This window comes from Oncorhynchus gorbuscha, linkage group LG12 (genome assembly GCF_021184085.1).
Source record: "Oncorhynchus gorbuscha isolate QuinsamMale2020 ecotype Even-year linkage group LG12, OgorEven_v1.0, whole genome shotgun sequence".
NCBI classification, from domain to species: domain Eukaryota; kingdom Metazoa; phylum Chordata; class Actinopteri; order Salmoniformes; family Salmonidae; genus Oncorhynchus; species Oncorhynchus gorbuscha.
Window position 1 is genome coordinate 24,328,259 of NC_060184.1, and position 24,690 is coordinate 24,352,948.

At 44.5% G+C, this 24,690-nt stretch overlaps 1 protein-coding gene across 1 annotated transcript in view; it reads right to left on the reverse strand.

The window, feature by feature from the left end:
- Positions 1–492: 492 nt before the first annotated feature.
- LOC123990742 (cation-independent mannose-6-phosphate receptor-like) overlaps positions 493–24,690 on the reverse strand; it is a 38,846-nt gene continuing 14,648 nt past the window's right edge. The window contains 31 exon segments of the mRNA XM_046291562.1: positions 493–2,819; positions 2,990–3,059; positions 3,183–3,344; positions 3,617–3,803; positions 4,084–4,268; positions 10,431–10,577; positions 11,030–11,147; positions 11,323–11,459; positions 11,634–11,868; positions 11,977–12,129; positions 12,292–12,496; positions 12,654–12,812; positions 12,948–13,097; positions 13,808–14,023; positions 14,527–14,795; positions 15,692–15,823; positions 16,081–16,207; positions 16,414–16,610; positions 16,783–16,913; positions 17,045–17,148; positions 17,262–17,392; positions 17,502–17,711; positions 17,831–17,918; positions 18,101–18,276; positions 18,837–18,986; positions 19,141–19,314; positions 21,496–21,628; positions 21,630–21,671; positions 23,972–24,073; positions 24,201–24,302; positions 24,411–24,587. Coding sequence (XP_046147518.1) covers positions 2,385–2,819; positions 2,990–3,059; positions 3,183–3,344; positions 3,617–3,803; positions 4,084–4,268; positions 10,431–10,577; positions 11,030–11,147; positions 11,323–11,459; positions 11,634–11,868; positions 11,977–12,129; positions 12,292–12,496; positions 12,654–12,812; positions 12,948–13,097; positions 13,808–14,023; positions 14,527–14,795; positions 15,692–15,823; positions 16,081–16,207; positions 16,414–16,610; positions 16,783–16,913; positions 17,045–17,148; positions 17,262–17,392; positions 17,502–17,711; positions 17,831–17,918; positions 18,101–18,276; positions 18,837–18,986; positions 19,141–19,314; positions 21,496–21,628; positions 21,630–21,671; positions 23,972–24,073; positions 24,201–24,302; positions 24,411–24,587 — 5,004 coding nt within the window. The 3' untranslated portion in view covers positions 493–2,384.

A 24,690-nucleotide genomic window follows, 5' to 3' on the forward strand; every position in this document is an offset into this window, starting at 1 on the left:
ATAATCTGTCTGGTTTGATAAAAGGTCAAATCCAATAGCACATTCATTGATGGTCCATTCCAAACCACAAAATGTTCATTGTTACAGTATACATTATATTTATCGTGATTTTACCTGATCTTGGTTAGTTTCAGATGCATTGCCCACTCAATTACATGTTATTTAAATCAGGCCACTATGTCCATTTCAGTCAATATTTACTGTATTGTAAAAACGGAATACATCTCAACTGTGTTTTTGTCACTTTTTAAAAAGTTTAGTGGAAAGTCAACACGGTCAAAAGAATGACTGATCTTACAGAAATGTCGGTCTACCTCATATTTTCCTTTTGAAGCCTCAGTGATTTATGACTAGGGAAACATACAGTACTGAGACTTCGGAGGTTCTGTTCAATAAATGCATCAACCGGTTGGCCTTTCAGAGCAACCTTAGTCAAATCTCCTCAAACCTGGAAGTGCTAAATGATGTTACTCTTTAATAGAAACAGTCACGGACAGCTGAGCTCTTTTTTTATTCAAATAATGCAACATTTTTACATCAAAATTTAAACATGAACAGACAAAAAGCACTAAAACATGTTTGAGAAAATAACATACAAGAACCAAATCACCTCCAAAAGTACCAACTCATCAGAATGGAGCTCCTTATCCAAAGATTCATACCCACACAGATGAACCAAGCAGACATGCTTTGGTGCTTACAGCAGACCTAGACATTACACAACGAGCAAGGATTTCCTTCAAATTACTACCACGCAGGATTACTTTCCATCGCTCCTGAAGGTAGCAAGTGCTCTTTCCCCATATCAAAGTACCTGAAAACATCAAATTTTTTCTCAGGGACCAAACTCAAACACTGCCTTGCAATGGTTTGCAGTCTTAGTTTTTTTTCTTTTCATCTGACTTCTACAGTAATGTCTGTTTTAAATATTAGCCTTTGCGCAGGTATGTCAGAATTTCAATTCATGATCTTGGGAGGTGTGGAAACTTAGGAAAATAAATGCAAAATTAGATATTTTATAACCTTGCACAACATTGAAGTTTTTTTCTGCTGTTTTTCCAAAACATTTCTCCTATTAATAACATGTGCAGCTACAAACCGTAATAAATACCCTGAAAGGTGAACCTTTATTTTTTGGATAAGTTCACTATGGCTAGCGGCTTGCTAAGTGTGTGAACATTAGCTTCAACACTGGTGATAAACACTGGCATAACAAAGAAACTCTCCAATTTGAAGTCTGAAGAGAGACAACGGTAACAAGAATCCTGTAGCCAGACCGGTTAGTGAGGCAAGTTCCACTTCAAAAGCTTTTTCTAATTACTCTTCTGTACCACTGACATTAATATGAGCCATTGTCCCAACTACAGATACATGAGAGTGGAATAAGTCACTGCCTGTGTACATGTGATTTGTGTACTTGTGTGTGCCAACTGATAAATGCTAAATTAATTTCAAGTAATCCATATTTTCCCAGAAAGGTAATACAAGGGATAGATATGGCTGAGTAAGACCAAAAAGGGGATCTCAAGGTCACAAATACATTGCATCTTTAAATGGCACTAGCTACAACTTTCATCACTTCCGTTTATGAGGGATAGCACATGCAATTTGGCAAAAAGTGAGTTTCAGCTCTACAGAAAACGTCAATTTTCAAATAAACTTAGGTCATGACTTTGACACGGCAACATCTAGAAGCAGAGTTAATTTATAGCATTGAACAGATACGGCAACTAGCTGTGCCTGTGATACATATGGTACATATGGAGTGCAAGTACAAAACCACATGATGATTTGATATACTGTTGTTGAATAAATACGATATAGGGAACTCAAAAAAAAAAAAAAAACTAAGAATCTCATGTACCAATGAGTCATGGTTTGAGCAACACAGTTTCAAGTCCCTGTTTTCCCAATAACTTATTTTCCATTTTCACAACAATCCATTCACACAGAGGCCAATCATGTCCAATCCTGGCAAGGTTGACAGTATAGAGTTTTACAGAGCAAATCAGTCCACAAAATTAAATAATACAAAACTTGAATAAGCAATTCTCAGGAAGATGCAAGTGACAAAATAGAACTCCATTACCGATGTACATAAATTAAATCAAAATCAAACAGTACAAAAAAACAATTAATTGATGAAAACACTCATCAGGCAGGCATCGACTTTCTTTCCAAGAGGGCCCCCCCAAAAAAATCTGCTCTTTAAAACTGTAAACAGCCAACAGACATTCTGCATCGTTCCCTTTACAAAATAAACAAAATGCCTCTAAGGGTTTCTGCTTTCTTGCGTTGTCGTCATTGTGCGGAGACATTCGGAGAAAGAGAGAGAAAGAGTAAGAGAGATATTAGTTCAGGTGGACGGGAGAATGGGGAGTCCCTCACACTCTCAGCAGGTCCTCATCGCTGTCATCCTGGGGCTCTTGTTGTTTCCTGTGGGGGGGTCTGTCGTCACGGTGAGGCTTGGCCCTTCCCCTCCTCCCCCTATCCTCCAGGAGCCCCACCAGGTCCTCATCACTCTCCTCCTCCAGCAGGGCGCTGCGGAGGGGTCCTGAAGTGCGGGTCCTGGAGCTCGAGGGCCGTAGAGTGGTCCGACCACCATGGACACGCACCCCGGGGACAGATAGGACCTCGTCCTCACTGTCCTCCTGCTCGTCCAGGGAGAAGGAGCGCAGGGCGTCGCCATTGACTGGCTTGGTGGTGATGTGGCCGTTCTCCTGGCCCTCCTTTCCGAGGCGAGAGGACATGGCTGGGGCCTCCATCTCCTCCATCAGCCACTCCATTTCATCTTCCCCTCCCTCATCATCCATGGTCACCTGCAGGGACAAACAGGCAGACAGGGGAGAAGATTCAGCACTGGGAACTCACCACACCATCATTGACATGGAATCAATTACTTTAAAATATAAGCAGAATTAAAGAGACTATATACTGTAGCTGGTTGGTTGGATCTGTACTGTAGTATAGGGTTTATTGGTGTCACTACCTTGGAGTATTTATAAGAAACAGGGTTTCCTCTCCTGCAACATCCAATCACTTTCTGTATAACCAGCTCCCTGGAAATAGACAATATTTAGGAAAAGATGAAAAGAAATAGGATGCATGTACCATATGACCAAAACACACTGAAGCTGTATTCACAAATTAGTATCTATAGCCCCTATGCGAGATGTCTCTACCTCCTCTCTCGTTTGTGCAGTAGCAGAACCAGCAGACAGATGGTCAGCACAATCAATAGCACACTCAGGACCGCCCCCACAGCCTGGCTCCTCCCAGACAAGGCCCTATGGTCCTCCCCTCCGTCATCATCAGTCTGCTTGGACTCGGAGGTATCCACAGTTCTGTACGGCACACCAGACAAAATGTCACACTTCTACTTCATACAGCATCTTTCATTCAAATTCAAAGTCCAATTCGATGTATGGACTGGTACTAGAATTAACAGCTCTGGGTCGCTTTCAATCGACACAAATGGAAGAATGCGCTTTAAAGCTGAAGTTGAAAAGCCTTTTTATAGGCCAACTTCAGGTAGTACTTCCTGTTTCAAAGCATTGTCTCCTTTTTTGAAACAACTGAACACTATCCTGATGTCTGTGTCGAGTTGTTCACTCACACTAGGCCACAGACAGTAGAGGTGTGCCAGATGAAGAGGTACTGGCATCCGTCCGTCTCCAACAGAAACTCTGGGATGCCCTCCCCGGCCGAGGGGTTACATTGGAACAAGATGGCCGACGACACCGTATTGGAATTGTCCCGCATACACACAGACTCCGATGGGACCAGCACGTCCAGGTTACCACCTGAGGAGAAATAGTCCATTTGTCAATCACAAGCAGCTTAATGGAGTGAGCTCGTTGAGTCATTGACGTCAATTTAAGTATACTTGATTACCAATTACTGTATCTTGTGAGTGATTTTGACATCCGTCTCATCTTTAATGAGTACAAGGTGAGGCACTGAGGATGTTTGCAAGGTGGGGCACTGAGGATGTTCAACACCACAATCCAAACCCACCCATACTCTATTCTCCAAAGGCCCAGACCACTTTGGAGTAAACCTGTGTCTTGCTTTGCGTCTTACCTTTGATGTAGTACTTGGCCTTGCTGGAGGAGCCGATCTTTCTACTGTAGTCTCCGTTGATCTTCACCTGGCAGATGTTGGCCCCGAGACACATGGAGAAGGAGCTGTCGGTGATGCCGGACAACTGAATGTCATAGATGTACTTGTCCCCATTGGAGCGAATGTCCCCAGAGGCCTGGTGGAGCCTACAGAGTGGACAGACGGACAAAAAAACCTGGCCTGAGTACATACATAAAAGGCTTATCTTCCCTCTACTACATTTCTAAACATTTATTTTATGTTCCCTGCTGCAACTGTAGAGAGGTTCAATTGCATCAGAGGCCCACTGGTGTTGTAATAGGCATTCAGGCAGTTAAGAGGCCAGAGCAACATTTGACCGTTTATGACATAAGAGGCTTTGACCCATAGAGATCATATTCAATTACTAGAGGGGTTGTCATAAACCCTCAAAGTTCCACAATGAGGCCAAAATGGCAGCCATCTTAGTCAGGGAGATATCCAAAACCAGTCTAATTGGAATGAATGGCAGTGGTGATAGGTGATGCATTTCCTGCTTTTACTTATGCAGGAAAATAAAAGTAAGGCATGTGATGTATCAGAAATTGTGTAATGGAATTATAAATATACACTGCTCAAAAAAATAAAGGGAACACTAAAATAACACATCCTAGCTCTGAATGAATGAAATATTCTTATTAAATACTTTTTTCTTTACATAGTTGAATGTGCTGACAACAAAATCACACAAAAATTATCAAATGGAAATCAAATTTATCAACCCATGGAGGCCTGAATTTCAAATCAAATCGAATTTTATTTGTCACATACACATGGTTAGCAGATGTTAATGCGAGTGTAGCGAAATGCTTGTGCTTCTAGTTCCGACAATGCAGTGATAACCAACAAGTATTCTAACTAACAATTCCAAAACTACTGTCTTATACACAGTGTAAGGGGATAAAGAATATGTACATAAGGATATATGAATGAGTGATGGTACAGAGCAGCATACAGTAGATGGTATAGAGTACAGTATATACATATGAGATGAGTATGTAGACAAATTAAACAAAGTGGCATAGTTAAAGTGGCTAGTGATACATGTATTACATAAGGATGCAGTCGATGATGTAGAGTACAGTATATACGTATGCATATGAGATGAATAATGTAGGGTAAGTAACATTATATAAGGTAGCATTGTTTAAAGTGGCTAGTGATATATTTACATCATTTCCCATCAATTCCCATTATTAAAGTGGCTGGAGTTGGGTCAGTGTCAATGACAGTGTGTTGGCAGCGGAGACTCAATGTTAGTGGTGGCTGTAACAGTCTGATGGCCTTGAGATAGAAGCTGTTTTTCAGTCTCTCGGTCCCAGCTTTGATGCACCTGTACGGACCTCGCCTTCTGGATGATAGCGGGGTGAACAGGCAGTGGTTCGGGTGGTTGATGTCCTTGATGATCTTTATGGCCTTCCTGTAACATCGGGTGGTGTAGGTGTCCTGGAGGGCAGGTAGTTTGCCCCCGGTGATGCGTTGTGCAGACCTCACTACCCTCTGGAGAGCCTTACGGTTGAGGGCGGAGCAGTTGCCGTACCAGGCGGTGATACAGCCCGCCAGGATGCTCTCGATTGTGCATCTGTAGAAGTTTGTGAGTGCTTTTGGTGACAAGCCGAATTTCTTCAGCCTCCTGAGGTTGAAGAGGCGCTGCTGCGCCTTCTTCACGACGCTGTCAGTGTGAGTGGACCAATTCAGTTTGTCTGTGATGTGTATGCCGAGGAACTTAAAACTAGCTACCCTCCCCACTACTGTTCCATCGATGTGGATAGGGGGGTGTTCCCTCTGCTGTTTCCTGAAGTCCACAATCATCTCCTTAGTTTTGTTGACGTTGAGTGTGAGGTTATTTTCCTGACACCACACTCCGAGGGCCCTCACCTCCTACCTGTAGGCCATCTCGTCGTTGTTGGTAATCAAGCCTACCACTGTTGTGTCGTCCGCAAACTTGATGATTGAGTTGGAGGCGTGCATGGCCACGCAGTCGTGGGTGAACAGGGAGTACAGGAGAGGGCTCAGAACGCACCCTTGTGGGGCCCCCGTGTTGAGGATCAGCGGGGAGGAGATGTTGTTGCCTACCCTCACCACCTGGGGGCGGCCCGTCAGGAAGTCCAGTACCCAGTTGCACAGGGCGGGGTCGAGACCCCGGGTCTCGAGCTTGATGACGAGCTTGGAGGGTACTATGGTGTTGAATGCCGAGCTGTAGTCGATGAACAGCATTCTCACATAGGTCTTCTCACATTGGTGTTAAATGCAGCATTATCACAAATATTCCTCTTGTCCAGGTGGGTTAGGGCAGTGTGCAGTGTGGTTGAGATTGCATCGTCTGTGGACCTATTTGGGCGGTAAGCAAACTGGAGTGGGTCTAGGGTGTCAGGTAGGGTGGAGGTGATATGGTCCTTGACTAGTCTCTCAAAGCACTTCATGATGACGGAAGTGAGTGCTACGGGGTGGTAGTCGTTTAGCTCAGTTACCTTAGCTTTCTTGGGAACAGGAACAATGGTGGCCCTCTTGAAACATGTGGGAACAGCAGACTGGTATAGGGATTGATTGAATATGTCCGTAAACACACCGGCCAGCTGGTCTGCGCATGCTCTGAGGGCGCAGCTGGGGATGCCGTCTGGGCCTGCAGCCTTGCGAGGGTTAACACGTTTAAATGTCTTACTCACCTCGGCTGCAGTGAAGGAGAGACCACATGTTTTCATTGCAGGCCGTGTCAGTGGCACTGTATTGTCCTCAAAGCGGGCAAAAAAGTTATTTAGTCTGCCTGGGAGCAAGACATCCTGGTCCGTGACTGGGCTGGGTTTCTTTTTGTAGTCCGTGATTGACTGTAGACCCTGCCACATGCCTCGTGTCTGAGCCATTGACTTGAGATTCCACTTTGTCTCTGTACTGACGCTTAGCTTGTTTAATAGCCTTGCGGAGGGAATAGCTGCACTGTTTGTATTCGGTCATGTTGCCAGACACCTTGCCCTGATTAAAAGCAGTGGTTCGCGCTTTCAGTTTCACACGAATGCTGCCATCAATCCACGGTTTCTGGTTAGGGAATGTTTTTATCGTTGCTATGGGAACGACATCTTCGACGCATGTTCTAATGAACTCGCACACCGAATCAGCGTATTCGTCAATATTTTTATCTGACGCAATACGAAACATGTCCCAGTCCACGTGATGGAAGCAGTCTTGGTGTGTGGAGTCAGCTTGGTCTGACCAGCGTTGGACAGACCTCAGCGTGGGAGCCTCTTGTTTGAGTTTCTGCCTGTAGGCAGGGATCAGCAAAATGGAGTCGTGGTCAGCTTTTCCGAAAGGGGGGGCGGGGCAGGGCCTTATATGCGTCGCGGAAGTTAGAGTAACAATGATCCAAGGTTTTACCACCCCTGGTTGCGCAAATCGATATGCTGATAAAATTTAGGGAGTCTTGTTTTCAGATTAGCTTTGTTAAAATTTACATTTACATTTAAGTCATTTAGCAGACGCTCTTATCCAGAGCGACTTACAAAATCCCCAGCTACAATGAATGCAGCCCCCCGGATAAATGGTTTCCAGTTTGCAAAGAGTTAAATAAAGTTCGTTCAGAGCCATCGATGTGTCTGCTTGGGGGGGATATATACGGCTGTGATTATAATCGAAGAGAATTCTCTTGGAAGATAATGCGGTCTACATTTGATTGTGAGGAATTCTAAATCAGGTGAACAGAAGGATTTGAGTTCCTGTATGTTTCCTTCATCACACCGTGTCTCGTTAGTCATGAGGCATACGCCCCCGCCACTCTTCTTACCAGAAAGATGTTTGTTTCTGTCGGCGCGATGCATGGAGAAACCCGTTGGCTGCACCGCATTGGATAGCGTCTTCCCAGTGAGCCATGTTTCCGTGAAGCAGAGAACGTTGCAGTCTCTGATGTCCCTCTGGAATGCCACCCTTGCTCGGATTTCGTCAACCTTGTTGTCAAGAGACTGGACATTGGCAAGAAGAATGCTGGGGAGTGGTGCGCGATGTGCCCTTGTTCGGAGTCTGACCAGAAGACCGCCTCGTTTCCCTCTTTTTCGGAGTCGTTTTCTTAGGTCGCTGCATGCGATCCATTCCGTTGTCCTGTTTGTAAGGCAGAACACAGGATCCGCGTCGCGGAAAACATATTCTTGGTCGTACTGATGGTGAGTTGACGCTGATCTTATATTCAGTAGTTCTTCTCGACTGTATGTAATGAAACCTAAGATGACCTGGGGTACTAATGTAAGAAATAACACGTAAAAAAAAAAAAACTGCACAGTTTCCTAGGAACGCGAAGCGAGGCGGCCATCTCTGTCGGCGCCGGAAGATTAAGATTAATTTGGAGTCGCACTCAAAATTAAAGTGGAAATCCACACTACAGGCTGATCCAACTTTGATGTAATGTCCTTAAAACAAGTCAAAATGGGGCTCAGTAGTGTGTGTGGCCTCCACGTGCCTGTATGACCTCCCTACAACGCCTAGCCATGCTCCTGATGAGGTGGCGGATGGTCTCCTGAGGGATCTCCTCCCAGACCTGGACTAAAGCATCCGCCAACTCCTGGACAGTCTGTGGTGCAACGTGGCGTTGGTGGATGGAGCGGGACATGATGTCCCAGATGTGCTCAATTGGATTCAGGTCTGGGGAACGGGCTGGCCAGTCCATAGAGTCAATGCCTTCCTCTTGCAGGAACTGCTGACACACTCCAGCCACATGAGGTCTCGCATTGTCTTGCATTAGGAGGAACCCAGGGCCAACCGCACCAGCATATGGTCTCACAAGGGGTCTGAGGATCTCATCTCGGTACCTAATGGCAGTCAGGCTACCTACCTCTGGCGAGCACATGAGTGCTGTGCGGCCCCCCAAAGAAATGCCACCCCACACCATGACTGACCCACCGCCAAACCAGTCATGCTGGAGGATGTTGCAGGCAGCAGAACGTTCTCCACAGCGTCTCCAGACTGCAGGGCTCTGGCAGTGCTCCTCCTGCTCCTCCTTGTACAAAGGCGGAGGTAGCGGTCCTGCTGCTGGGTTGTTGCCCTCCTACAGCCTCCTCCACATCTCCTGATGTACTGAACTGTCTCCTGGTAGCGCCTCCATGCACTGGACACTACGCTGAAAGACACAGCAAACCTTCTTGCCACATCTCGCATTGGTGTGCCATCCAGGATGAGCTACACTACCTGAGCCACTTGTGTGGGTTGTAGACTCCGTCTCATGCTACCACTAGAGTGAAAGCACCGCCAGCATTCAAAAGTGACCAAAACATCAGCCAGGAAGCATAGGAACTGAGAAGTGGTCTGTGGTCCCCACCTGCAGAACCACTCCTTTATTTCGGGTGTCTTGCTAATTGCCTATAATTTCCACCTGTTGTCTATTCCATTTGCACAACAGCATGTGAAACCTATTGTCAATCAGTGTTGCTTTCTAAGTGGAGAGTTTGATTTCACAGAAGTGTGATTGACTTGGAGTTACATTGTGTTACAAGTGTTCCCTTTATGTTTTTGAGCAGTGTAGTTTATACAGGTTTTATTCACAACTTTTGTATGAATACCTTCTAGAATATATGTAAACAAACCATAAATATCACAGATTTTGTTTTCTTAGAAAGTCGTGAGTGCTATTATATGATTATTTGTTGCATTTACAACTTGTCAAAGTCCTATCATCAACTGATTTGAGCCAGTGTGTATTGCTGTGAATTGACTGCATTGTTTGAATGGAATGTTGGCTTATTGAGAGTTAAATTTGAAACATTTACAGAATCATTCCTCTAAAACAGGTTGGCTGGCTAGCAAGATAGTTAATACACATACTGTGAAAATAAATTATTCACACAATCACTTATCACAGCACTGGCAAAACCATAGTTGACCAGCTCCCTGACAAACATGGCTGATCTTTGGACAATCATAAGAAGGTTAATCTCCATTCTAGTATTCTAATTCCTAATTCTATGCTTTGACCTATGATCTCAATGACCTGGAAGATAACATGTCATTTATTTCTTTTTTAAATGTAAAAAATAATACATGTTTTCGGCTCAGCACATGAACTTGACTCATAACAGGTTTCAATATAATATTGTCAGGGTTAATTGTTTAACTCTAGCTGTTTAACCGTTACAAAAAAAGATTGCAGATTTCTTTCTACACTGGTCCCCCATGGGAATCAAACCTACAACCTTGGCGTTGCAAGCACCATGCTGTACCAACTGAGCTACACGTGACTAGAATGGAGAGGTGGCCTGAGTTGTTGTGACAATAAAGTTGGTTGATTGAACTGTGTTGGTGGTGAGAGGTGTCACCTGTAGTAGAGGGCCCCCAGGCTGAAGTTGGCACCTGTATCGGGGACTTTGAAGGTTCCGTTGACCATCAGCACCTCACGTTGTTGAGCAGCGCATGCAGCACGAGTCTCCCAGCCCAGCACAAACTCACACAAAGCTTCATCGACGCTAAGCAGAGACAGACATTTTGTCAGAGAGTGTGTGTACAGTATGTGTCTGTGTGAGCGTTACCAGGAATCCTTGAAAGAGCGACAAATGAAACCGCTAACGATGGAAAAGTTGAACTAGAAAAATAAACATGACGTTCAAGACTTGAAAAGTACATTTAAATGGTCAATTTTCAACTACGAAGGAGGTTAAAGTGCCTCTTCAACTTGATCATTCAGTAACTTTTCCTAGTGTTGTTGAGTTGAATAAGTTTGTTTTGCCCACAGGTCCACATATAAGTTGCTGACTGGAGGCCAGCAGGCTTTCCTCTGTAGGAGAGAAGGCCAGGTCCAAGATCTGTTTGTGCTGTATAGCCAACAACCATAGCAGTTGGTTATATGTCACAAACAGATCTGGGACAAGGCTACAGGCAAGAAGGCTCTCCCAAACTAACTGCTTTACAGCCCACTCACCTCAGCAGCTTTGGCTGGCCTATATTAGGACCACAGGTCAGCTGAACCACTGTCTTGGCCTTGAGGCCGTTCCCACACACAGTGTCTCCCATGGTGTAGCTCACTAGGATCTTCTTATCTGGGAGAGGGAGGGTTGGTTAAGGCAATAAATCTATCACAGCTTATTTTAGTGGGTTGAGACACAAACACACAAGCCCAAGAACAATGTGAAACATAACACATGACATTCCAATTTTGAAAGAGTTTCCTCCAGTCCTGCTAAGTTGTGGGTGTGAGGGAGCTGTAAGACCCACCAGAGACAGCCATCTTCTGGGTGTAGACACGGCCCAGGGTCTGGGTCTTCCCCTCGCTGGTCCTCCGGCACACCGTGGCTCCCTCGGGGCAGTCTGGCAGGCCCCCATGGATCCCCTGGCACAGGTTGATATAGTACCTGGAGACAGCACAGCCAAGCTAAAGTTCAAATAGGTTTTTTTCTAACAGCTTGCCACTACTGTGCATTTTCACTCATCATCAAGTTGTACAGAGGGAGAGAAAGACAGAATGGGAGAGGAGTAGGAGGGAGAGAGGAAGATACAGAGAAGGAGTAGGGAAAAGCTAAACATACGCCATTTTGTTGTGGCTGAACTTCCAGGGCTCTGTGAGAGAGGAGAGGGTGCGCAGGTCGTACGTTTGGTGCTGGTTCACCAGCTTACACTCCATCTTCTTGGGTGGGCATACAGTCATGGTTCTCCACTGGAAGGTGGCAGCGCAGCCTCCTGTCTCACTGAGAAGCTCTGGGGTGCCATGGCCGGCTGACTGGTCACATGTGAACAGGATGGACGACTGCCTCTTCCCTGTCACTGAGAGGGAGACGACACACACAGCAGTATTGAGCAGTTAAGCCCAGAGCCAACTCTGTTCCACATTATACAAGATCGCCTAAAAGCATTGCTTCGACCAGTAATTACCATTAGCGCAGAATCCCCATTTCCTGTCCTTGTTAAAGTCGCTGGTGGTGGCACACCAGAGTCTCCCATCCATCCTGCCCTCGGTTGTACATGCTGTGTACGACTTCTTCAGGAAGTTGAAGGGAAACACGCACACCTCCTCATTCTCAGTCACTGAAAAGGAAAACATGTACAGCAATAAAAAAACAGCACTATATTTTGTCTCAAATGTATCACTTTGGGATACAACACTACATCACAAATAACACCATATATATATATCATTAGCGACTTGATCATAGACTCAGAGGCAGGACTGACTAAGAACAGTCTAACCTGCTGGGCAGATGTCTCCTCCTCCGTACTGCATGATGACAGCCTGCTCCTCGTGTTTGTAGTCCATAGTCATGGCCTGGCTGATGCCATAGGAGAATGCTGATCCGCCTGGCGACTGCACACACACTGCACTGTTCTTACATTTGGGGTCCGTCACCGCCCCACACACATTGATCTTATAGGTCTCTGAACCGACGCCGGGCACCTGGAAGAGAAAGACAATAACTACTTAGAAAGAAAGCCCTGTCCACCTAATAAATGGACAACTGTGTGTTAATGCATAGATAAGAAATATAGCTAAGTAGCTATAATAGAAGTAGGTATATCGAGGGTAAGAGGCCACGTATGAAAGGTCAACCCACCTGGATCTCCCCAGAGAGGGGTGAGAGGTCAAAGGTGAACTGCAGCTGTGAGTCAGTTAGGTTACAGACACTGGTCTGTGTGGCATCAGGACAGACCAGCGGAGTGGCCCACTCAAACACATACATACAGTCCTGCTTCCTGATCATCTGGGGTGAGCCCTGGGGGGACAGGAAAGAGGCTTTCATTCTGCAAAGACATTACTTATATTTTTGCCATCTTTCAACACAAGAACCATCAGTGAGAAAAGGTCTATAATATATAGACACTCCATCTGTGAAACGTGTGGTACTGACCAGCTCCAGGCCTCTCTGGCAGGTGAACAGGATGGTGGAAGTGTAGTTCTGGGTGGAGTCAGAGGGGCAGGTGGTGGTGCTGTTGAAAGTGATTGACACCTCATTGGTCATGCTGTTGAACTCCAGGGTGGAAGTGATTCGACCAATGTCCTGTAAGCAGGAGAGAGACACAGAGAGAGAAATCCTTGAGCATGCTGGTTTGTAAACTGTTAAGGGATTTTTATGAATGACTAAATTATGTATACATTTCAATCAGAACTATGACTAAACAGAATACTATTATGTTACTGTATGATGTATGTATGTATCTTATTATAATCATAATACTGAAAGCAATATGTGTAATTTTAATCAAGAAGTAGAACACGGACGGTCTGTTCCTTGTTAGAAACGAATGAAGTTATCATCAGACTGGCTGGAAGGCTGTGTTCCTTACAGGACATCCTGTCTCTACACAGGGAGAGGAGATACCTTGGGCTAGTAGTAGATTACTTAACAGTTGGTGGACAATGTGGGAAGGCTTGTGAACTATACTGCCATTGTATCGGAGTGGAGGAAGGACAGAATAAAACCTATGGCGTCATTTTTAGTATATAACCTGATGTAAATTGTACTAAAATCAGTACTCTCGAGAATAAACACCATTGGTTGATTTTGAGACTGGTCTCTGTCCATTTTATGCAAATAAGTATCTTACAAATTCTTAGAAATTAGTGTTTTAATTGAATTGGTTGATGAATAAATAGGAATCAAATTGCTTTAACATAAACACAGAGGGAATACTATTCAAAAGTCTTCATGTCTTTATTTCTTCTGTGTGTGTGTTGTGGTGCGCATGCATTTCTCTGCGTGTGACTCACGACAGGGGGCCCATCGTCAGGGTCCATGCAGACAGCGGCCCCTGGGGGACAGGTGACCCCAGGGATGGGGTTGAGGGGCTGGCAGATGTTGATGTAGAAGTCAGGGGACTGGTCCTTGTCCACCAGGTCCTCGTCTGTGGCCATGTAGTAGCCCGTCACATGGATCAGAGGAGTCAGGTCGATGAGGGTAGAGCCGTTCAGGACTGAACACTTCACCTACGGAAACATCATGAAAGAGAGACGATGGAGGCTAGCACAGATGTTTACATATTAAATGGCCTATTAGATATAATACACCCAATACAGTACACCAAATTTGAATAGAAAGTTGACAGCTGTTGGTTGATATCTGAACACCTCAATAGGATGTCAGTCGAGGTAATTCAGCAGACTAAACGTTATGTATTAAGAAAATCTTTCAGTCACCTGTGTAAAGCAACATGCATGTAGTTTGGTTATTCAACAAAGACAGTCAGTTAACATCAGTAACAATAGATGACCAGTACATTGACTTGTTTGAAATGAATTTACATCAAGGGCTCACTGGTTGCCAGATATGTATGGCATGACTGGTAAGCACTATTGAAGGAATTCCGCCTATCAATCAGGGGCTAGGTAATGCAAATTGCCATATTACTTACGTTTATCTAAACTTTTCAGTTATACTCAGTATGAGGCTACGGGTTGTTTTGGAATTGGGAATAAAAGCTTGTAATTACCTGCTGTTCGCACACCAGGGGCGTGTGCCAGGAGAAGAAGTGTGTGCACGTGTTCTTGTCTGAGTACACCAGTACTGGACCCGTGCTGGCGTCAGCGTGGGCCTTGCATACAAAGCTGATGATGCTTTTGTGTGTGATGGCGGGGTTGGCTGCACACACAGCCCCGCCCTCATAGGTCAGTTCCACCACCTGGTCCAGGTATGACAGCTTCCTGCTGGCCCGCCCGCCACTCAGAGCACTCTTGGTCTCCTTGATACACACACCTGCACCTTCACGCACAAACAACTACATTACCATAAGCAACTGAGCAGACTGTTTACGTTGATCAATCTCAAGTCTAAGCACTCCATTTCTAGAAATTTTGCACAAGGATTCAGTTTAAAAAAAAAAAGAATTGTTTATTTTGTATTTCACCCCCTTTTTCTCCCTACTTTCGATCTTGTCTCATCACTGCAACTCCGACAGGCTCGTGAGGCGAAGGTCGAGTAATACGTCCTCTTAAACATAACCTGCCAAACCTCGCTTCTTAACACCCACCCACTTAACCCGGAAGCCAGAGGAGGAAACACCGTTCAACTGACGACAGAGGTCAGCCTGCAGGCGCCCGGCCTGCCAGAGTCGCTAGAGCGCGATGAGCCAAGTAAAACCCCCCCAGCCAACCCCCCCCTGGCCAAACCCTCCCCTAACCCAGGTGACGCTGGGCCAATTGTGCTCTGCACCCTATGGGACTCCCGATACAGCCCGGGATCGAACCCGGGTCTGTAGTGATGTCCGGGTCTAAAGCACGTGATGCAGTGCCTTAGACCGCTGCGCCACATTTTTTGTTAGCTTTTTTCATTTCAAAATGTCTCATGTGAATGTTTGAATGTCTTTGAATATCTAGTTCTCTTCATCCAGGAACGTAACATACTGGAGAACCAGCCTCACAGTCTAAAGCAGAGCCACAGATCCATTACAAAATACCACTGAACAAACCAACATTGCCTTGAAGGGTCTGCTTAATTTCTACACAGTGGTCTTGGGACCCCTGTGTGGTCCATGGCTCAGTAAGCTGATCACTGCTGGATGGCAGGCCTGTTGATGGATTCCTGAGGGGATGTGGCTTTAACCAGTATTAGAGCTTTCCCAGCCAACCCAGAGCTTGTGAGATAGAATATGGTCTTACCTGCGTCTGGTCCACAACCTGCGTTGGCCACTTCCCCACACACGTTGAGCCGGAACATCTTCCTAGGGTCCAGGTTGTCATACACAGTGTAGCCTCCCTCCTGGCTTAGTCCATTCAGGTCAAAGAGGTGGCCTGGGTTCAGGAGGGCAACACAGTACATACATACACGTGTCCAATTTTTTTTTTTTTTAACTATAGCACATGGAGGAGTTTCTCAGTAACTCTTTGCAGTTGTGTGTTTAACTACTGCACGGAGATTCTATGAGAATGATGGTATTTTTCAATGATAATCATACTAACTGCAAATACTTTCTCAGATTTTTTTATATGGTCTAGTGCAGGCAGCGGTCTTTCAGTTTTCAGTGGCTGTGCGTAGGAATGGCACTCACCGGTGACTGGATTGGTGACTCTGCAGTCGCCATGCTGGCTGCTGTTGAGGGGGCAGGCGGCTGCAGTGAACCACACAAAGGTATAGACACAGTCCTCTATGGCCATGATCAGGGTTGGTCTTGAGTCCTGGGGCAGAAACACAGTCCGTCTACTCAGTTACATTTGAGTCATGTAGTGAGTGCATTCATTTTCATACTGGTCCCCCGTGAGAATCGAACCCACAACCCTGGCATTGCAAACGCCATGCTCTACCTATTGTGTGTGTGCATATCTGTGTGTGGTTATGCATGTGTGTGTGTATCTGCATGTGGGCGATGTCTATAATCCCTTACCACTTTGTCACGGTCACATTTGAAGCGTATGATGGTGCTCTTATTCCTTTGTCCACCGGAACACATCTCTCCGTTGGTGTACCTGAGTACAAGGATGTTCTGGTCCCACTGTGGGGCCGACTCGGCCTCTCCCAGACTCACATAATGCTCCCCACTCTTCAGACAGGACGCTGCGTTGGACGGACACTTCCAGGAGCCTACAACAGTCCCATGGTTCAGAAGGTGAGCATAATTGCACCACATTCAAACTGTGAATGAAGACTTGAGAATGTTGATATTTGTTCACACAAATGGGGAAATATATAAGGATATAGGCGCCACCAGTGTCCTTCATATAACGGATGCTGGTGTTGAGGATAGGCACTTTACCCCCCTGTTGCACCAGAGACTTGCAGACGTTGATGTAGTAGCGCTCCTGCTTCCCAGTGCTGGGCTCCACCACCCAGTTTCTGGAGTTCAGGGCCAGAGAGGAGAGGTCGTACGAGTTTCCATTAGAATCTCTGTGAGAGGAAGAATAAAAAGTAGTCAGAAAGATAGGAGACAAAGGGGAAACCAGTCATTGTCTGGGAGAAAGAGAAGGTTGTGGTTGGAAGAGGGCTCCCAGAATACAATAACACATGACTATGCGTACTGGTATGAGCAGCTGGTAGTTTTCACAGGGATACAGGCGAGAGCTGTTCGCCAGGTAAAGAGGTAGGTACACTCTGCAGTCTCCTTGATAAATTCTGGCACCCCCTATAGGCAGAAACAACACAAAACAACCCCAGTAACTACCACATCCAAGCACACATTGGGACAAGCAGAGAAATTGCATTAGAGGTTCACGCTTTCGCTTCGCTCAGACTCACAGGGTTCATTTTAGGATGACAGGAGAAGTAGATCGCTGTGGATCTCTGATAGATCCTATGGCAGGTCTCCCCACCAGTGTAGTTGAGTACCAGCTGTTCTCCAACATAGCTCAGAGTCTGTGAGGCCATGCCTAATACATTATAAAACAAAAGCAACATGCCTGAAGTGTTTGATCAGTTACTAACCAACCAAAATCAAAGCTTTCTTAAAGACCAAATAGTTTATACAGGTTTACATACCGGCAATTCTGTGGGTGCTGCCTTCCACCTGACAGACTGACACCTGGTCACTGCCTGTGTCTTTGTGTGTGCAGATCCCTCGCTGAAGCCCCCCACAGACAGAGAAGTGGTACTGGTACTGGCCACTCTTCACCATGTAGTCCTTCCCTGACAGGGAGCTCATGTCAAACATGTAGCCACTTCTGGGGTCCTTGACTTTACAGTTTTCACCTGCAGGAGTCAGGGAGAGGAGAGTTAACTTGAGCATGATGATGACACTAGTGGAGAGAAGTAACAGTCTTAGTCAGAGCCACAATATTAAACATGGCAGCCTCCTCTTTCAAGCCTACCCTGAGCACTGGTGAGAGGGCACGCCTCGGAGGTTCTCCAGATGAACACATATTCACAGCCGTCTTGGCGGTCAAATACAGGAGAACCCTATAAGTAAAGGAACCAACCAAGAAAAATATAGGTATTAAGAGGGAAATATATGGTATTAGGATCAGTAACATCAATAAGTACAATTTCACAGATTCCTGCCATTGATATGTACACCAACTATATGGCCATAACATAGAAGAGCATTCCCATAGAGAACAAGATGTGTGTATTTTACTCACAGGGTTGTCGTCACACTGGAAGATGATACGTGTGGAGTAGTGGTCTGTGTCACAGCGGTCCCCGTTGAGGTAGACGATGCTGATGGAGCCGTCAGAGGCCACCTGGGGGCTGGACTGGACGTAGCCCAGGTTCACACCTTTACCCTCCATGGTGCCGCATGCACCCAAGAGGCCCGCTGCAGATGCACACATAGATGCATGTACAGTAGTTAAAACACAAAGCAGTGGTCCAGGGCACTGCAACGCCCAGGATCTGTCGCAGCTGGCCGCGATCAGGAGGTCCGTGAGGTGACGCACAATTGGTCTAGCGTCTTCCGGATTAGGGAGGGTTTGGCCGGTAGGGATATCCTTGTCTCATCGCGCACCAGCGACTCCTGTGGCGGGCCGGGCGCAGTGCGCGCTAATCAAGGTAGCCAGGTGCAGGGTGTTTCCTCCGACACATTGGTGCGGCTGGCTTCCGGGTTGGATGCGCGCTGTGTTAAGAAGCAGTGCGGCTTGGTTGGGTTGTGTTTCGGAGGATGCATGGCTTTCAACCCGTCTCTCCCGAGCCCATACAGGAGTTGTAGCGATGAGACAAGATAGTAATTACTAACAACAATTGGACACCACGAAATTGGGGATAAAATGTATTATATATATATATTTTTATATAATAAAAAGAGTAATGCAAAACTGATGGTACAGCACCAGAGGTATTCCTCCTCATTGGCTGGCATATCAACATGGCGTGACTCACCCGGGCAGCCCTGGACCGGAGGCAGAGGTTTACACACGTTGATGAAGAAGCTGCGTTTCTTAGCCTGTTCAGCCGTGTCGATGGCCACCCAGGGACTGTCTTCACTGTCCCTGCTCAGATGACTCAGGTCATACTCATTACCATGGGAATCTAAAATGGAAGGACAAACAACATCTTTCAATTTTTGAAAATACCCATTTCTATGACCAGAGTTTGTTAAGGTGGATAAAGTGATATATGCTTCGTTAGAGACGTACTGAAGACATCCACACTGTTTTGAAGACATTGACAGTGTTGTTCCTACCAGTGATTTGACAGTCCACAGGGGCAGGGATGCATGCCAGGGCTGTGGAGAACTCAAAGAGGACATCATGGGTGACGTGTGTAGACGAGCTGAGCTCTTCTCGGACCAGTTTCAGAGTGCCAGGGTGGGCGTCCGGGTCACACACAAAACTAATGGTGAAGGTGTCCCTGGTGCCTGGGGGAGAAGGGAGGAATCAGGACAGTTATCAGACCAAATGTTTATGAACTGACTAATTAAAAATAGATTTTCCAGAGGATTGAAAACTACGTTTTTTGTTTTAAACCTCTTGTTTTGGACTCAACACGTCAATGTGTAGCTCATACATGCATAATAAGCGATATACAGTCCTCTCCCAGCGGAAAAAGGCAAAGAATTCTTACATTCTAACCTCATTTAGTGCATGAGATCTACGTGCTCGTTCCTGTCATGTAATGAACATGCGCTCTGAAGCAAGTGGGATGAGTGGTTACATGCGCTTTACAATTTGTTCTTTTGATAAGAGCAAAAATAAATTGATCAAATCCATGCATCAGAAGCTAGAAAACATCTGAAATTAGAAGGTAGATTTATTAGACCCTGGTAGTAGTTTAATTTCTCTCTCCCAATACATTTTCTCTGCAAACGAGAAAATGTTGTGTTAAAGATGGAATTGTGAACTCACAAGTCGCACACTCCATATATATAAACCCCCAGCAATTTAATGGGTATTTAGCCAATGTTTCGGGATCACTCTGCCTTTCTCAGGGTAATGTCATGAATACTTGAATCAGATTATGTAGACAAACAGTGCAATTAGTGCAACCAATGAAAATAGTGAGTAGTGTGTCATAATGATGAATTAATTTAAATGAATTAGTGAAACTGTTAAAAATATATATAGTTTATGGCAAATTAAATATAGTACGATATTGTTATCATATAGAAACATAATTGAATATTGTAGATCATATTAGCATCAAGATACATTATTCTTTAATTCAATTTCACATAATTGATTCATTTATTTATATTATTTTTATTTAACCAGGAAGGGCTCATTGAGATTTAAAATAAAAAGTGTCCTGGCCAAGATAGGCAGCACCAAGTCATTACAAAAATTAGACGAAAAACTACAAGTAATCTAGTAAAAACCATAGAATTCACAAGAAGACATTGAGATCCTACTACTACAAAAAAGGAGGCTTACTGGATATCCTATCTAAAAACATTGACCCCTATTGGTCTGAATATTGACTTTGATCTCAGGCTCTTATGAACAAATCTTTCTTTTATGAACAAGTCTTATAAATAGATATATTCTTGCTACAGCTTATTAGCGAACACCTAATATGTTCCCCCTGTTGATGACGCTCATTATACATTAAGGTTGAACCAAAAGATTACATGTTACAAATATGAAATACGAATCAATTATGTGAAATTGAATTAAACAATAATGTATCTTGATGCTAATATGATGTAAAATATTCAATTATGTTTCTATATAACAATAGCGTAATATATTTAATATGCCATAAACTATATATATATATTTTTTAACAGTTTCACTAATTCATTAATACACATCCCTCACAATTGTCATTGGTTGCACTAATTGCACTGTTTGTCTATATAACCTGATTCAAGTATTCATGACATCACCCTGAGGAAGGCACAGTGATGCTGAAATGTTGGTAAATACCCACTAAATTGCTGGGAGTTTATATATGGAGTGTGCGACTTTCCTTCGCCGTTAGTCAGCACCTCCACACAAAAAAAAAATTCTGGGTGTGCGCCAGCTCATGTTTTTTGAAGATGGAATTGTAGCCACACAAATACATTTAAAAGATAATTGTCAACCGATCCCAAACGTGATGGACAATGTTGATTGGCAGGTGGAATGATGTCCAATGAGGTTGCAAGGATTCAAATGGAAGGAGGGTTCAGGTCGGCCCAGTATTGTCTATTGAGGTTGCAGGGTGAGCTCAACACCACATTGTTTGTTTTCTTACTCTTTGGGTACACGTTACAGAGGCTCGAGAACAATGACGTTGTACACAATTGTACACCATTTTGGCCTGTTTTGGCTCATGAGCGCTACTTTCAAAACTACTGGGGGAAATTACACAAAACTTCTGGCAAATCTCTAAGTCAAAAATGTTTGAGAAATGCAGGATATAGCATGCAAAAAAATGTGGATTCCATTTCTTAGGCAGCCATGCTAATATTGCCATAGTATGTATCCCAACTTGAGATCTGTAATGTGCAACTCTATTATATAAGACTGTGTGTACGACAATTATTTTTGCAAATGATGCATTTATGTCGAAGGGAGCAGCTGTGATGATTGAAGATAGCTGGGTCCATTGACTGTACCTGTAGGCCTGTCCAGGTCTCCTTTGTATGTGAGTGTGAGCAGGCCGTCAGTAGAGTACTGTAGAGATCTCTCCACTCCCACAGGACCAACAACCAGGCCATGGTCCAGCTCACAGCCAGCTACAGGCTTCCCCCTGGTCCTTACTACACTCTGCCACCTCGTCACAGATATTCACCTGGGGGGGGGGGGGGTCATATCGTCAGGCACAGTGCCCCAAAACACTGCTACACAAACAATGTGCATGTGTACATTTCATTGCAACAGAAGTCAAGTCAGGAACTGGAAACCAGAGCTAGTCTGGGAAATGGATTCACTTTAGTTGATTTTATGACATTTATTTGACAGGGACGATGGACAGTAGTCAACATTTCTGGGAATGTGCCATTTCTGCTATGCAGGCCAGAGGCTACAACCTGCCACTGTGTGGAGAAGTTAAGAGGAAACAGGACTAAAACTGCTTGGATATACATTGATCCCTTGGGCAATTTTTGACGCGGACCCCAAACCGATCCAAATCTGTTATAAAAATCGGTTCAAACGTTACGAATTGGAGTTTCACTTTTTTTTTTTTTTAGCTCATTACTTTTTCTACATCCCGAAAATGCACAATTGTTTTTGTGACAAATGATATGTCCTCTCCAACAGTGTTGAACTAAGCGTGTAACTGTGTTGACAGTCATTGATCTACAAGTAAATTTGCATGCCAAACACAGGCAATATCAGTAGCCTCGTCAAACTGCGCACTGTTTCAAGTGCTGAGCACTTGGTGGCTGCTTTTCCTTCACTCTGTGGTCCAACTAATCCAAAACCACCTCAATTGAGTTGAGGTTGGGTGATTGTGGAAGCCAGGTCATCTGATGAAGCACTCCATCACTCTCTTTCTTGGTCAAATAGCCCTTACACAGCCAGGAAGTGTGTTGGGTCATTGTCCTGTTGAAAAACGAATTCTAGTCCCACTAAGAGCAAACCAGATGGGATGGTGTATCGCTGCAGAATGCTGTGGTAGCCATGCTGGTTAAGTGTGCTTTGAATTCTAAATAAATCACTGACAGTGTCACCAGCAAAGCACCCCCACACCATTACACCACCTCCTCCGTGCTTCACAGTGGGGACCACATGTGGAGATCATCCATTCACCTACTCTGCGTCTCACAAAGATACGGCGTTCGGAAACAAAAATCAAACATTTGGACTCATCAGACCAAAAGACAGCTTGTGTTTCTTGGCTCAAGCAAGTCTCTTCTTCTTATTGGTGTTCTTAAGTAGTGAACATAGTTGATGTTGAGATGTGTCTGTTAATTTAACTCTGTGAAGTATTTTGGGCTGCAATCTGAGGTGCAGTGAACTCTAATGAACTTATCCTCTGCAGCAGAGGTAACTCTGTCTTCCATTCCTGTGGCAATCCTCACGAGAGCCAGTTTCATCATAGAGCTTGATGGTTTTTGCAGCTGCACTTGAAGAAACTTTAAAACTTCTTGAAATGTTCCGCATTGACTGACCTTCTTGTCCTTTGTCATTTCTCTTTGCTTATTTGAGTTGTTCTTGTCATAATATGGACTTGGTCTTTTACCAAATAGAGCCATCTTCTGTTTACCAACCCTAGCTTGTCACAACACAACTGATTGGCTCAAACGCATTAAGGAAAGAAAGAAATTCCACAAATTAACAAGGGACACCTGTTAGTTTAAATGCATTTCAGGTGACTACCTCATGAAGCTGGTTGAGAGAATGCCAAGAGTGTGCAAAGCTGTCAAGGCAAAGGGTGGCAACTTTGAAGAATCTCAAATCTCAAATAGATTTTGATTTGTTAAAAAAAAAAAGTGGTTACTACATGATTCCATATGTGTTATTTCATAGTTTGTCTTCACTATTACTCAACAATGTAGAAAATAGTAACAAAAATAGAAAGAAAAACCCTGGAATTAGTAGGCGTGTCCAACCTTTTGACTGGTACTGTACATGGTCAATTTTAGACATACAGGGTAAAGTTGATAATTTCATAACGAGGACATCACTTTTTCTACACGCACTGCGTGGTCCATGCGGGGAAAAGAAAACTTCCAAACGGTCTGCCATCTGATTTTGAAACAGGGGCGAAACCCAAAGTTTTACTATATATTCATTGGCCATGTCATAGCTAATTTGTAAAGAGACATATTGATACATTACTAGCTTAAACCCTTTTAATCTGCAAAAATGATTTTGTTGGTGATGGTGATTGGTGATTTTGGGTTGATAGATGCCCAGTTTCATCACAACCACACACAGAGAGAGAGGTCAGCACAGAGACCGAATTTAGAATGGAAAATGAATGCGTTTATATAACAAATGCATCAAATAGTATCTCATTGATATGTACTTCTAATCAAACTGAATAGTTTCAAACTAAAACGTATCGTTCCTGTGCCCATGCATCTAGATCGAAACATATCGAATCATCTTGAAAGGGACAGGTGAACATCCCTAGTGACTTACCACAAACGTTTTCCCATTCCCCTCAGCCTTGTAGCCAGTCTTGGAGGACAGAGGATGCAGATTGAACTCAAAGCCGGTGTTGGGATCCCTCACAGAGCAGGTCTGCCATAGAATAGAACAAATAAACATTTAAAATCATTGACGACACCTCACCAAATCTATAACAGAAGATCTAAAGACTTTAGAGATAAACTTTCGCTTCGAGTTGATGTGGAACTCAAAAACTCACCTTGTTCTTGTCATCAGCAGTACTGATGGCACAAGCTGCCCCGGTCTCCCACATGAAGTTGGCAGTGCAGTTTCCATAACTAAGGAAACGAGGGCCGGATGACTGTAGATACAGATAAATACAGGTTAATCTCACTCTTAAAATCCTAGACAGACGTTATGATATAGATTTTTTTGACACAGTGCTCTATAAATATGCCATTCCACTTACCACAGACCCTCTGGAGCAGACCAGGTGGATACGTGTAGTGTAGGTGAGTTTCAGTCCATCTGAGATGCACTTGGAGCCGCCCGTGTACTCCAGCAGCAGGCGGTCCTTCTCCTCAATCACTGGACCTCTCTTAGCCAGGCCCATGTTATTGACAGACACTGTTTCAGACAGAATGCCCTGAAGACAACACACAGAAAGACCAGAATCACATTGGGCTACAGTTCAGTACTAAGACAGACCCACAGGGATGGCTACCAGGACTAGAAGAGGGATACTAACA